Below are 15,348 nucleotides of genomic sequence, written 5' to 3' on the forward strand. Positions count from 1 at the left end.
ATAAACATAATCTCTGTCTGCTTTTTTGTTGTCATTGCAGATGTAGATGAATGTGATGCTCTCCCCGATATGTGCAATGGAGGACAATGTGTCAATACCATGGGAAGTTATTTCTGCAACTGCCCAGAGGGTTATGTAACTTCAGTGGACAGTATTCGCTGTGTTGGTAAGTGGAGTATGTGGTGAAGCTTGACCACCTTTCATTTTCACTAATGAACGCTACCTATTAAAAACAACTGGACAATGATTTAAAAAAAAGAAAAACAATTTTCCTTTGTTCTAAGTAATAAATGTAGTAAGTGATCCCAAAAATAAAAAATATATATTCAACATTACTATTAATATTACAGGCAAGTGCTTTTAGATTTAAATATATGAAATAATTGTTTACATAGGATGCAAAGGAGAAAGAAGTAAGGCTTTATGTATTCTGTGTAGTTTATGTAGAATATTTCTGTGATAAAACAGAACACTGTTGTGAATATCAAAGGTGAACATTCTGGTGGGGTCACAAAGATCTGGGAGAGAGATGATGTCAGGAGGGGCCAACCCATTTTAACATGCTGTGCAGTGAGAGAGAAACAGACTATCAAGTACTGAAAAGCAGAATGTACAAGACTCTTCCTTTGCTTATATCTATTTGCATGACTTTGTGGCCATCATAAATCTCGGGAAGGGTCCTGACTTCAATTAAGGAGTTAGGATAAATGTGGTAGTAATGGTACATGATGTCGCCTCTCACCCTGAAGTGAGTGTTGTGAATTTTCAGACAAGGAACACAGCAGAAAATGGATCCTTGTAACGTTTCAGAATGTATTAAGCTTTCAACAACAGTCCTATCAACATATCATTTTGTCACACAGTCCAGTCACCAGATGTATTAAAATGTATCTTAACATTAATATCAAATATTTAATACTGAAAAGCAGAATCACAAGTAAAAAAATGCACTGGTACAGTTCGTTGCCCCACCCACTACACTACAAAACAGCTGAGGATCCTGGTTTGCAACCCCCGAGGCAGACACGCGTTCTAGTCTCACCCTCCAGAAATAACCCTCTATCTGCCACAGCCATGTATTACATGGGCATCCTCTTGGCCAGTTTCAACCAATCGGGTTCTCAATGAGGATCCTGCGAGCCAGATCACCCTTGGGGAATCGCGCTACATGGTCGTAGTGCCGTAACTGACACTCCCTCACAATGCAGGTAATGTGCCTCCTTTGGGACTCCTTGAGCAATCGGTACCCAAGGATTTTCTGTAGAGACACAGTACCAAAGGAGTTCAGTCTTCATCTCAGGTCACTGGATAGCATCGCTGTCTTGCAACCATATAGCAAGTCAGGAAGCACTACAACTATAAAGACTTGGACCTTCATAATTTGGAATGGATATCGGGAGCTCCACACGCACCTTTCCAGCAACCTCATGACCCCCAGTGTTCTCCCAAACTGTCTACTGACTTCATAGTAAGAGTCACTAGAGACATGAATGTCACTGCTGAAGTAAGTAAACCTCTTGTCAAGGTCGACACTCTCTCTTCAGACAGAGACACTGCTGAGGCAGTGGATCTTGGTTTTTATCCAGAACACTCGCAATCCTAGACACTCAAACTCCTTGCTCAGTCTCTCGAGAGCCCCGATCAGAGTCTCCATTTAATAGGCAAAGTGCTAAATCATATACAGTGGTACCTCTGGTCACGACTGTAATTCCTTCCAAAACTCTGGACGCAACCCAAACGCAATTTCCCCATAAGATTGTATGTAAATACTATTAATCCGTTCCAGACCATATGAACTGTATGTAAATATATATTTTTTTAGTACAAAAATAGTTCATTATACCATAGAATGCACAGTTTAATAGTAAACTAAATGTAAAAACATTTCATAACACTGAGAAACCCTTGAACAACAGAGAAAACTAACATTGTTAAGAGTTCGTACTAGACGCTTACGAACCATTCTCTACTGGCTTTATATGCCTCAACTTTGCAACTCGAAGAAGAATTTTTTTTTCAGCAAATCGCCATGAATTTTCCTGGCTTTCTTGCATATGATCACCCCGCTTATGCTATTTACTGTTTTTAATGAACTCTGTAAGGACTTGCTGTCTTATTTGCAGCTGGATAGGGGACTCAGAAATTGAATCAATATCATATATTAACAAAGCAGATCATAGCAGTATCTGGATCAATGATCAGAAGCTAGTATTTGATGTGCATTACATTTTATTTGTGTTTGTTAGATATTCAAATAATTATCCAACACGCCATTTCCTAACTACAGGGTCATGGGGGTCTGCTGGAGCCAATCCCAGCCAACACAGGGCACAAAGCAGGAAACAAACTACAGGCAGGGCGCCAGCCCACCGCAGGGCACGCACACACACATCCACACACTAGGGACAATTTAGAATCGCCAATGCACCTAACCTGCATGTCTTTGGACTGTGGGAGGAAACCCACGCAGACTTGGGGAGACCATGCAAACTCCACGCAGGGAGGACCGGGGAAGCGAACCCAGGTCCCCTAACTGCGAGGCAGCAGCGCTACCTACTGCGGCACCATGCTGCCCTCAAATAATTATTTCGTACATTTTTTAAATTTTAAGTTAAAATCATTTAAAGTTAGATCTTGCCTCCAACACAAACCCTAATGCTTATTTGAATCGTAAGTATTCTTAGCCATTGCTATTCACACTGGAGTGCCTATATAGTCTGACCTGACTACTTTAAAAACTGAAAGTTATGCTTTTTACTTTGTTCAGTGTGTTTTGACATAAACTAATTGATCTTTTGACCTTCTTTCCTCTAGCAGTCGACTGTAAGATTTCACACGTTCTTTAGAGTAGGGCCTCTTATTCTGAAGATTTTGAGTTAAGTGCCAAAATTTCTGAATCCCTGCCTTTAGGATCACAGCCTAAAATGTCAACAGAACATGACAATAAAACAAACCCAGTTGAAGATTTAGCTGTTAGTGCAATATTTCCAAGATTGCAATGAATTTGCTAAAATGGAAATTACAGATACCTGTGTCATTAGAAATGTCCAAATATGTGATCTGTTTAAGTGTACATTTGTAAAAGTTGTTTTCCAAACTGAAATTAACATATATAATGTAGACTCATTCCATCCACTCCTGGACACTTTGCTCAGTGGCATCAAACTGATACCCTGACACATCAAAGTTCAAAGAAATACCGAAGAGTAGAAAGATCACTGAGGTTACATTTCTTGGAATGCACACATATGCCTCAAGGGCACTTTCTTTCATTTTAGTTACAGTCATTTTGTATTTTTGTGTATTCTTACAAGATGGCACCAGCTAGTAAAGTTCAACCATCCACTTCAGATCCTTTAAAATACATAGATGAACAAGTATATGAACAGCAGCCATTTCATTATGTGTATGTTTTGGTGGCAATCTGATGGTTAGAATGTCTACTTTTGCTGTTTGGTGTCTTGTTCAAATATGAGCCAAAATGTCTCCTTAAAGTAGTGTTCATTTTCTCTAACATGTTGTCTGTCAGCTGGTGTGAAGAGACCCTATGGTGAAGTGGAACCTCTTTTTGGGATGATATTTGCCTTAACATGCAGGTTGCTGCAGGGCAATTGTTAGAATAAACAAAAACTTGAATGAACACAGGAGAACAGTCTATGTTTCAAATGTATTAATAGTGAAGTTTTAGTTAAGTGCTTTTGTGACTTGCTTTCTGTCTGTTTGAAGCCCTCCTTTTTTCTTATACTCTGTTTCACTGAGAATTCTTCTTTAGTGATTCTCATTTACACTCCAACTCATTTTAGATTGATTAGATTAAGCATAACCTATTCCGGTGGACACTTTCAGTAAACCACTGCAAGACATATTCTTACAGCATTACACTTGGAAGGGGCAACAATGGCTTGAAGTATGAATTGGGCATTTTCTGGGCCAGTATCAATAAATCAGTTTTTCCTATGTCCTATCTGTGATACTTCCGGGAGTGTGAATTCAGTCTCTCTGTTAAATCTGATTCTTATTTTTTGCACTATTTTTCTGCCTTTTTAATTTTGTAGGTATTGCTTTCAAGCTACCTTGATTAAATGCATTAATTGTCTCAAATTACAGCTCAACAGACTAAAGAGCAGATCATTTCTAATGACTAATTGAAGTCATATTAATTATTACTATATTCACAAATAGTGATATTTGGTTGTTATTGATATTTTATCCAACAAGCCACACAGTGTTTGGTCAATAGTCTTGCTTTTGTAGTTTATTATTAGCATGATGACACTTCAGTGTAATATACCTGAAATTATGTTTACTTTGAATCATATATCCATGATTTTCTTCTATCCTTTAGTTTAAATACAGTTCACTATTGAATATTGAACTTGATAATTTACCAATAAGTTATTTTTTGGAATAGAGAAAAAGTATGAAATGGAGTAGGTATTAAACGCATTACTCATTTATTTTAGATTTGAAATATTTTTATCCTAGGGTGAATATCAACAGCATGATTTCAGTCTTCTGTGAGCATCATAATCTAATAGAAGACAGTATGCAATGGCACCTTATGCATTTTTTGAGAAATTTTCAGACAACTTTACTACATGCTTGCAAAAGTTTCACCATAATTTTTGTGCAAATGGGTTTAACCCATTTGTCTAAAGAGCCATGTATTTGTTAGTTTTTAAAATAGATCAGTAAATTAAAATATTGATAGACCTAAACATATGCACACCCACCTGAAATATGAAATATAAGGCCTTGTGGTGACTATGTGATAGGTAAAAGTTATCCTAAGCTTACAATTAATATTTGCTTAACAGATCAGAGAATGGGGAGGTGCTACACCAGTCTGTTGAATACCGACTGTTCTCAGGAGCTTCCAATTCCCCTTACAAAAACCCAGTGCTGCTGTGAGACTGGGAGATGTTGGTCCTCAGGACTCGAGCCAGAGAAGTGTCCTGTCCAAGGGTCAGGTGAGATGCTTCCATTGAAGTCCATGAGCAGTGGTGTTAGGCATACAACACATCATAATAAAGCAGATTCCATTAGAAGGAAGCACAACATGCACCTAAACAACAATTTTCTCTGTTCTAGAAGCGCACCATTTAATATGCACAGAAAGCCTACCAGAATTCACTTCAGAATTCAAACGTGTTTTGCCAGATGGAGCAGGTGATGTAGACTCAGATTTAAGACATCCTTTAAGTGGTGGCAATGGTCCTGGTCCAGCAGTCGTGGGTGAGCACTCCATATTTTATACATTTTTGGTATATTTGTAAAGTGTGCATTTAGGCATTGTATTTGTAAAGAAAGGGAGCATGGGTGATATTTTCTGTTTTCCATTTAGGATCTCTAGAGTTCTGCAAGGAATAATTCTGGTACAGTGGTAATTGGTGGGGTTGGGGATTCATTTATGAGGGGTACATGCAGAAATTTTACCTAACTCAAATTCGGAATCTCTTTCAGTAGCTCTCAACCAAAGCAATAATGCTTGCCATCAGTTCAGCAATATGTGTGTAAATGGCCATTGTGTTCCCCTTGCATCAAGCTTCCGATGTGTATGCAGTGAGGGTTTCCAGGCAGATCCACAAGGTGAATGTTTAGGTAAGTGGCTGAGTGAACTTTGGGTATTTCATGTTTCTTTTCAGCAGTATTACACACACAATCCTTTTCTCAAAGAATCCCCTGCACTCTCTTATTGGATTGCATAATTATTTGTTTTTAAATATGTTTTTACAGATATTGATGAATGCAGATGTAGCCCTTGTACAAATGCAGATTGTGTAAATACTCCTGGCTCATACTACTGCAGGTGTCATACAGGATTCCAGCACGCTGCCATCAGGCAGACCTGCACAGGTGAGGCTCAGACTTTGGTCTCCATTTTCTCGTTGACGTTCTTTAAATAGTAACCTACTGTTTTTTCATCCTTACATCTTTTAGATATTGATGAGTGCCTGCAGAATGGAATCCTCTGCAGAAATGGCCGCTGTGTTAATACAGAAGGCAGTTTCCAGTGCATTTGCAATATAGGCTTTTATCTAAGTTCAGATGGCATGAGTTGTGTGGGTGAGTGAACTTTGTTACCTCATATTGACTGTAAATTTACACCCAAGCTGTAAAACCTTCCCTGATGGCCTGTACATTTAAATATAAGATACCAATGTTCTGGAGCTGAAGCTAGAAAGAAAAAAACTAATATACAGTATTTGTACTTGACATCACATGCATCATTTGGATCTTAGCTGCAAGTGTACAATTAACATTTAGAATTTTTCTGTTCTACAGATCAAGATGAGTGTGCTAGCAGCAACATGTGCCTCAATGGAATGTGCATCAATGAAGAAGGAAGCTTTAGGTGCATCTGCAAGCCAGGCTTTTCCCTGGCCTCCAATGGTCGCTATTGCGTGGGTACGGAAGTAAGAATTTAATCCACTATTTACACATGACAATAGCGAGGCACGGTGGCGCAGTGGATAGTGATGCTGCCTCGCAGTTAGGAGACTCGGGTTTGCTTCCCAGGTCCTCCCTACGTGGAGTTTGCATGTTCTCCCCTGTGTTTGTGTGAGTTTCCTCCAGGTACTCTGGTTTCCTTCCACAGTCCAAGGACATGCAGGTTAGGTGCATTGGCGATTCTACATTGTCCCTAATCTGTGCTGGGTGTGTGTGTGTGCTGGCAGAGTTTGTTTCCTGCCTTGTGCTCTGTGTTGGCTGGGATTGACTCCATGTATGGACCCTGTAGTTAGGATATAGCGGAGTGGATAATGGGTGGGTGGATGGATGGATTGCAATAAACGACTTAACTTGGTAGGTACTGTCAGCTTCAAGTGGCAGTTGGTTATACTCCAGAGGAACCAGCAGATAGCCAATGACAATGAAATACATCATTTCCAACAAGCAAGAGATAAAACAAAAAAATAGCATTATTCTCTTTAATGTATTTATTCTGTGGCCAGAAAAAATCTTTTGTATTCTTTAGAAGTATTAGAAATGTTTGTGTTCAGTATGCTGAAGAAAAATGCAAGGTGCAGTACATAACCTTCAAGTTGAATGTTAGCAAATACTATTTTCATATTATAAAAATGTTTTTAATTAGTCTTCAGGGTGCTCTTAAAAGGGGTGATGATTTTAAAGCATTTTAACTTACTTGCTTAATCATAATTCTTCCATCAGCTCATTTTCTGAGCTCAATTTTTTGAGCCGACTTTTTCATAGTAACAAAATATTTCTAAATCTTCAGCCATGCTTATGTGTTAAAGGAAAACAAAGAAATACACAGCAAATCAAAATACGGTATTGTTAAGTAGTGATATTTGAATGAAGGTATACATCATATTAAAATATTATGCTGTCTACTAAATATATAACACAACTAAAACATTATGACATTGTCTTATTTACTGCATGCCATAGAATACCAATAATTAAACAAGCAAGTGTGTTGTATCCTTCCTCTTTTTCTTCATTATATCTACAGTGGTAATCAGGATGGCAAGTTTATATTACAGCTTGTTTTATCAGCAGTTTCGGTATTTCCAAAAGCAATATTAAGAAGTGTTTGAAAATATAGTTTCTCATGGGTATTTTACATTATATTCGATCTTCCCATAATACTGGTCATCATCTATCCATCCATTTCAATCAATAGTAGGGTCAAGACATCAGGTACAGTATATAAGGTACACTTGCACAGATGCCAAAATGGCAGTTTAGAAATACCTATAAATCAAGGCTAAATTTCTTTGAGATGTAAGGAAAAACAAATGAGAACACAGGAAGGATAGGAAAACAAAAAAACCAACATCTTACAAATCCCTCACTATGGGAAATCATCTAATATTAAATTAAAATAAAATTTTGAAGCAGTGCCTTGTAATTTAAGGGAAGGCTGCATGCTTATTAAAGTAAAACATTGAAGTACAAAAAGTAAAAAAAATAGTCAACTAAAGCTATAATGTAGTGATAAAATGTTAAAATTCAAATGCTGTTTTGATGAATAAGTTTGACTTAAAGTATTTTCTTTAGTGTCTTTGTCATTTGATCTTTCATATCTTTTGAGATCTACTACATATCCTGCTATTTCTTTTTTCAGTACTAAATTATCGTTCATTTTATGAAGTATCATTGTACACGTACACATCTGTTACTTAACTATACAGTACATGCATCTATCCTAAATATGTGTGTCTTTTGTTTTGAAATACCTATGAGCAGCTTTTTGTTGCTCGGATTAAAGTGATGTGTTGACACTCAAGTGAAACCCACTGAAATTCCCCATATCATCCTTGCTTTTGATTCCTTGCTTGGGCTATAGTAAGCAGGTTAAACTACAGTATATCGTAATATAGTAGTAGACTTTTAAAATCATTAATGATCATATATATATATTGTATAGTATATACTGTATATGTACAGTCAGCCCATGTGATTTGTGGGTTTATGATTTGAGGAAAAATCTGTACATGGGTTTGTCATCTATAATTAAATGGAAATTATTTTGTGAGTTTTGCAACCTGTTGTGGAAAACCTCAGAAGATGCTGTAGTCCTTCTACTTAAATGAACTGAAAAACCCAGAAACCCCATAAGTACTGCTTTATTGGACAGCTTTGACGGTTGCTGCGAGGGTTGCTGAGTGAAAGGTGATTGTGCTAGTTTTAAAAGTTAACCATAACAAGTTAGCAGGATTGTAATCAGTGATGACTTTTTGTTACAATGCTTCATTGCACTATTGAATAACAATTACACCCATCGGATTACAGTTTTTTCTGGATTTATGTTTTTGTTCTGTACCAACTTTGTCTAGTTTCACCTGGTTTTGTCCGTGTTGGAAAACATCTTTGTCTGGGAGTGTTCCCAACTTCTACAAATTTTTACATACATCAGCATCTTGGTAGGACAGCACTTTACATAACTTTCAGGAGGCTGTTCAAAGGGTAGTTAATTTCATAACTACACCACCACAATCTCCATCATCTGAAAATAGACCGTGTTGAGCCAGTGTGGTAATTCCAAAGGGGTTTTGAGCACCTCATTAGAAATTTTAAACATATTCTTCAGGTGTTTAGAATAAATCTACTTGTTATCTGTTGTTATTTGAAACAGTAAGAAAGTCGTCAGCAACAGCAGGTAAAAATAAAATTTATTTGTGATTTTTTTTTTGACAGATATCGATGAATGCCAGACAGCAGGAATATGCATGAATGGCCGCTGCATTAATTTGGAAGGCTCATTCAGATGCCAGTGTCTTGCAGGTCTTGCTGTTGGAGTGGATGGAAGGTTTTGTCTTGGTATGTGACCATTATGATGCTAAGCACAGCAATTCAAAAGTGTCACATAAAGCAATTGGCTGATGACATTATCATGTTTTATCTCATTAGACACTCACATAAAGAGTACTTGTTATGGAGCCATCCAGAAAGGTGTTTGTGTGAATCCATTTCTTGGGACCTTCACCAAATCTGAATGCTGTTGTGCGAATGTGGATTACAGCTTTGGAGAGCCGTGCCGACCCTGCCCACCCATGAACTCAGGTGCAGTAAGGATAGGAGCATATATGTAAGATTATTTGCATTCTGCAGTATATGAAATATTGATTTTGACACACTTTGTTTATGCTTTCTAAAAGCAATATTTTGTGTCTGTCACAATAAGGTAACAAAAAACATTTACATCAGTCTTCATTCTGTGATTCTCTAATATACGTTCCATGAAAAACACTTTATATTTGTGTTTCTATGCATTGTGAGCTTAAAATATTTTAACTAATCTGACTACCATTGTAAACATAATACTACAGTAGTAAAGAAGCACCTAGTAACACCACAGAGAGAACATGTTTATGCTTACTCAAAGCACACTAGAGAAATTAGTAGTGCATAATGCAACATTCCTCAAACCTGTATAATCAAGTTCACAGTTGTGGTGGGCAGGTGCATATCCCAGCAACATTGATTACAAAGCAGGAACCTGCCCTGCTCAAAGAGTCAAAAAAAGAAAAACAAATTAACTGTTTTCAAGCACATTACTTGTCTATTTTTACATTTTTCATGATTTATCTCTAATGCTAATAAATAAATAGTCTTCAATGTTAAATACCTTCTAAGGCTAACTATGAAGAAAAGAACAATAAAATGAAAATAAGAATTGGTAAATTACTGATTTACGTCATCAGTGTCAACTTCCTGTTTTCTTCTTTTAAGTTGAGTTGTGCTTATATTATTTAGACAGGCATGACTCTTCCTGTAAATTATAATGGATATTAACAGCATTTGTTTTTCATTGTTTCCAATTTCCTCATGCACAATTTAAATCAGAGTGGTTGAATATTAATGTGATACAGGGAATATTGGTGCGCTACTTGGAGCAAAGAGTGTCAAAATCCAAAAACCTAATAAAACATTGTCAATTATTATACTCAATACGGTAGGAATAAACACTTATAAAACAAAACATCACATACATAAATATAGAGCATTCCAACCTGCTACACGTGACTAAACAGGATTTGGTGCTTAAATATCAGATTCAGTATTTGATCCATAGCTAAGTCTGACCAAACACCTTGTATCCAACTGGCATGGAGCAGTCTTGAGTTATTTCTGGGGCACTCCTCAAGGAACAGCTTGATTATTTGAAATTCAAATAATCATTTTTATTTCTTTGTTTTGTATTCTTAGCTTTGAAAGACTTTGATTCTTGTGGATGCTGTTAAGTATCACAATGATGAAATTTATTTAGGCTCTTTGGACCTTTTTGTGTTGTAACTGAATATTATATTTCATGATAGTACGTAATGAGAAATCAAGCAAAATTACACCTTTGATTGGCTAACTAAAATGATTACAATATGCACGCTTTCAAGGCAGCTCAGGCCCCTTCTTCAGGCAAGATGTAATTGACAGTTTGTAACAAATACATGTATATATCACCACCCTTTGGATTAATTTAGTATTGCAAAACTAAAATAGTTTTTGGAGTGTTATTGTCAGTGTTTGGTGGGTAATTAATGTCCAGTTGCTGCTCTGTTCTTAGAATCTAATTTGCATAGCATAGATATATTAAGGTTTAGAATAATAGATACCTGCTTTAATATTTTAATGCTATTATTCAATAATATTGGAGTGCTATTACACATTCTTCCTTTTACCTTTAAGTATGGCATATACTGTATCTGCATGATCCTTCATGTTATTCCGCCATTCAGTCTCATATGCAGTTTCATAGAAGTATCTAGAGGCATCCTGGTTAAGTCAACAGGCTACTTTGACAATTCATGTACACTTTTTGAGTCATCGAGATTACCCTTTTTTCTTTAAATCAGCTTCATGATGATTGTTTCATATTGTTGTGTTCTTGATTCTTTTCAACATAGCAAGTGTGCAAAAGATCTCGTTTTTTTTAAACATCCAATCAGCCCATGTCTTTCATTTTATGCCCAGGGCTGATGTTGTCTTTGATTCCTCACAGCTGAGTTTCAAGCATTGTGTATCAGCGGACCTGGATTCTCAGTGGAAGGAAAAGGTAATGTGGCTGCCATAAATTGTAAGAACAGTTTAAGTTGCTGTGAAACTAGTACAGTTTTAATGTCTTCCTTTTTATTGTTAGATATTAATGAGTGTGCTTTGAATCCTGATATTTGCTCCAATGGAATATGTGAAAATCTGCGTGGAAGCTACAGGTGTACCTGCAATATTGGCTATGAATCTGATGCCACTGGCAAGATGTGCATTGGTGAGTTATTCTACATCATCAAAATGTATTTCTTAGTTTCAAATTGCTGATGACCTGAAGAATAGTGTGATTTCTGGGTAATTTTTTTCGTTAATCCTTTGGAAAAAAAAACTGGTTATAGGAGACACCATCTCAGGCACCACTTAAAAAACTTAAATAAGTGCTAAAATATGTTAAAACCTGGTAATAAGGATGGCAGTAGTATATAGTTTATCTCACTAGCATGGTCTTCAGGACTAAATTTGTCTTGTGGATAGTGACTGTTGTCATACGGGAACATTCCACAACCATCAGCATATAAAAATGATGCACACTGAATGAACATTCTCACTTAGAATTTCACTTGTGAATAATAAGAGAATTTGTTAATCTACGACAATAAGAAAGCGTGATCACCCCATTATAGAGACACAAGGATGGTGCTTTCAGGCCTATGGATTTCTTTTGGTGTTTGCCATGCAAAGTGAAAACAGAAATGTGAAAAAGACCAGATGATCTTTTTTCTGCTGCTCAGTGGACCACTGCTTTTTTCACAATGCTTGACCTAAACTTTTATTTTATGGAGTAGCTGGGTTTAGTGCACCTTAGCTTGGCCATTGCAAATCTTCCATCCATTGTAAAAGCCTTAAACAAATTCAAGGTTGCTGTGGCTAAAACCTATTTCCAGTTCTGGTTAACACTAGAATTACCAGAGCCTACGAAAAAACTCGTAGATCCGTCCCACCTTAAATTGCTTCTCACCTCTCCGTCAGTATGTTTTGTCCTGTAAATGCGTGGATAAACAGCAAGCAGCCTGCTATCACATCCCCCCACCCTGCACAGTTTTCTCAGCTCAAGTATGTTTATCTGCGTGTCAGTTGCTTAGAGTTGTATAGAGTGAGAAGTCAAGCAAAATGACACCTTTTATAAATACTATATTATTTGGAACACTTGTATTTCATGTGTGTTCTGTGTTTACAACAATCTATGTAAACACATCGTTAAAACAGAAACGTTTTTCATGTTTTAGTAATAATTGACAAAATGTAGACATTAAGTGTATAATGTATGAAGCCTGAATTCCAAATATCAAAGAAATGCTTTCACAAAAGCTACAAATATAACAGAACAAGTGCGCTTCTATTCAAGAATATAACTGCAGAAAAAGAACCCGCGTTAGGGTGCGACATTGACACACATTTGCTATGATCCCTTCGGTGGCACAATGGTATCAACTGTTGACTGGTAATCAAAACTTCACTGGTTCGATCCCGGATGAGTCCGTTTTGAGAAGTAAGCTGCACATATTCTTACTATTTTAGAATAAAAACATACATTTGATTCCAGTCTGTAACAGCTAGTGTAATCTATACTAATAAAAGGCAAAGCCCTCACTCACTCACTCACTCACTCACTCACTGACTCATCACTAATTCTCCAACTTCCCGTGTGGGTGGAAGGCTGAAATTTGGCAGGTTCATTCCTTACAGCTTCCTTACAAAAGTTGGGCAGGTTTTATATCGAAATTCTACGCGTAATGGTCATAACTGGAAGCTGTTTTTCTCCATTTACTGTAATGGAGATGAGCTTGAATGCCGTGGGGGCGGAGTTTCGTGTGACATCATCACGCCTCCCACGTAATCACGCAGTACATAGAAAACCAGGAAGACCTCCAAAAAGCGCTGAAGAAAACATGCATTATATAATTGAGAAGGCAGCGAAACAATAAGAAGCGAGCGAGTGACATATACAACCATATTCATGAGTTCTGCTACTTGAAACAAAGCACGATGTAAACCTACACTTTAAATTAAGTTCATAGACAGGCTGCCGCTGGCGTTTGTAATTTAGTGCCTGCCCATATAAGGCCGTCCGTCAGTGGCAATCCAATAGCAAACTCCCACTAAATATTCACGGGTGAAGGACTGTGCTTATGGAGAGGAAGATGAGATGGTCAGGGTTGTGTTTGACACAAACTCAGCGAAACTGCAAGAGAAAGTTTTAAGTGCCAGGACTAAGGTAACATTAAATACAGCCATGGACATAGCACGAGATGGCACCAGCACAGCTGGGAACCTTCGATGCATGTAAACCGAGCGGCTCACGTGAACTGACGCAGTGCACAGATAAAAAGCAACAGTTCCAAAAGCGCTGAACAAAACCGAATTACACAATTGAAAAGGCAGCAAAAATATGAAGCGCCTGATAAGCATATTCATAAATGCAGCTACTGTGGAAACAAAGCACACGTGGAAAAAGTCAATGTCCCGCTAAAGGAAGACAGTGTAAAAAAACCCGTGCATGCAGTGTGTCAGGTCTCAGATAAAGAAGAAGACGAGCTGTTTATTGATGCAGTAAGAAACGAATCGATGAATGAAACCTGTCATCTTTACAACGATTGACAAACACGGAATGTAACTTGAACACAACACATCCTACAAATACGAACCTGATTGAAAGAAATAATGATAATCAAATCCTTGATGACAGCAACACTCAGTAACACTCACAAAACAAATACTGTATATTGACAGTCATGTTACGTTATTTTTAAAATGTTCCCTTTTCTTTTTCTAGCTTTTTTAACACACTACTTCTCCGCTGCGATACGCGGGTATATATATATGTATATATATATCACGATCTACATACTCGAATAATGGATACTTTATTCGCCATCAATGATTGTTTTGGTAAAGCCATACTCAGTGTATTCATTAGATGAACGGTAAAAAGTAAGAGCGAGGGGAGGATGACTTATTGAGGCATGCAGGCTGTAGTGCGCGTCAACTCTATCTGAATTGCGATCACATTTGAAAAATATATCTTTTCAAGTTCTATTTAGTCCATATGTGTCAAACTCAAGGGCAGCGGGCCACATCCGCCCGTGTAATTATATCCGCCCGAGATCATTTTATATACTGTATTATTGTTATTAATGGCCCGGTATATGAAGCGCTGGTAACACAATAAACTACAGATCCCATAATGCAGCGCTTCAGCTGCCTTGCCGTAACACTTACGCGTTAATCAAGTCTAGCTTATGATGCTGCAAGTTATTGCGAAGCTAGCTCACACGATGCCGAAGAGAAAAGTTGATTCTGAAAATAGAGCCTTTAAAACCGATGGGAGGCTGAGTATATGTTTACTGAACCCGTGTGTCTCATTTGTGGAGCTAATGTGGCTGTAATTACAGAATTTAATCTAAGACGGCACTATGAGACAAAACATCAGGGTAACCTGAATGCAATGCAGAAGATACAGAAAGCAGAATAATTAAATAAGAATCTGACACTTCAGCGGACGTTTTACCCGTGCACAATCACAAAGTGATTTCAAGTGAAGCTGCTTTTATGGGAGACACAAATGCACCAGTGCAACTTGCCCCACTTTCCCTGTTGCCAAGTAATGTTAAACCAAGTCATCACTACGGTGTTCCCAAACACGCACTTTGCTGATAAACTGAGCGCACTGAGTTTGCACGGCGCTTTGGTGACTTTGAAGAACAAAAAGTCCGTCTACATGCGGCTCGAACCTTGTGCATGTTTGGTAGCACATATCTGTGTGAGAAGCTCTTCTCAGTGATAAAGACTAACAAAACAGCACACAGGAGTCGCCTCACTGATGAGCACCTGCAATCC

At 37.6% G+C, this 15,348-nt stretch overlaps 1 protein-coding gene across 4 annotated transcripts in view; it reads left to right on the top strand.

The window, feature by feature from the left end:
- LOC120532965 (fibrillin-2) overlaps positions 1-15,348 on the top strand; it is a 142,372-nt gene that overhangs the window by 36,001 nt on the left and 91,023 nt on the right. For 3 of the 4 annotated variants that reach the window (XM_039759489.1, XM_039759491.1, XM_039759492.1), the window contains exons 8-18: positions 41-166; positions 4,818-4,970; positions 5,092-5,235; positions 5,464-5,601; positions 5,737-5,856; positions 5,941-6,066; positions 6,286-6,408; positions 9,163-9,285; positions 9,376-9,528; positions 11,465-11,518; positions 11,603-11,728. In XM_039759489.1, the coding sequence (XP_039615423.1) occupies positions 41-166; positions 4,818-4,970; positions 5,092-5,235; positions 5,464-5,601; positions 5,737-5,856; positions 5,941-6,066; positions 6,286-6,408; positions 9,163-9,285; positions 9,376-9,528; positions 11,465-11,518; positions 11,603-11,728 (1,386 nt within the window). The remainder of the gene's footprint in view (positions 1-40; positions 167-4,817; positions 4,971-5,091; positions 5,236-5,463; positions 5,602-5,736; positions 5,857-5,940; positions 6,067-6,285; positions 6,409-9,162; positions 9,286-9,375; positions 9,529-11,464; positions 11,519-11,602; positions 11,729-15,348) is intronic. The other variant, XM_039759490.1, reaches the window with a different exon arrangement.

The sequence above is a fragment of the Polypterus senegalus genome, chromosome 7 (genome assembly GCF_016835505.1).
Source record: "Polypterus senegalus isolate Bchr_013 chromosome 7, ASM1683550v1, whole genome shotgun sequence".
Taxonomy (NCBI): Eukaryota; Metazoa; Chordata; class Cladistia; order Polypteriformes; family Polypteridae; genus Polypterus; species Polypterus senegalus.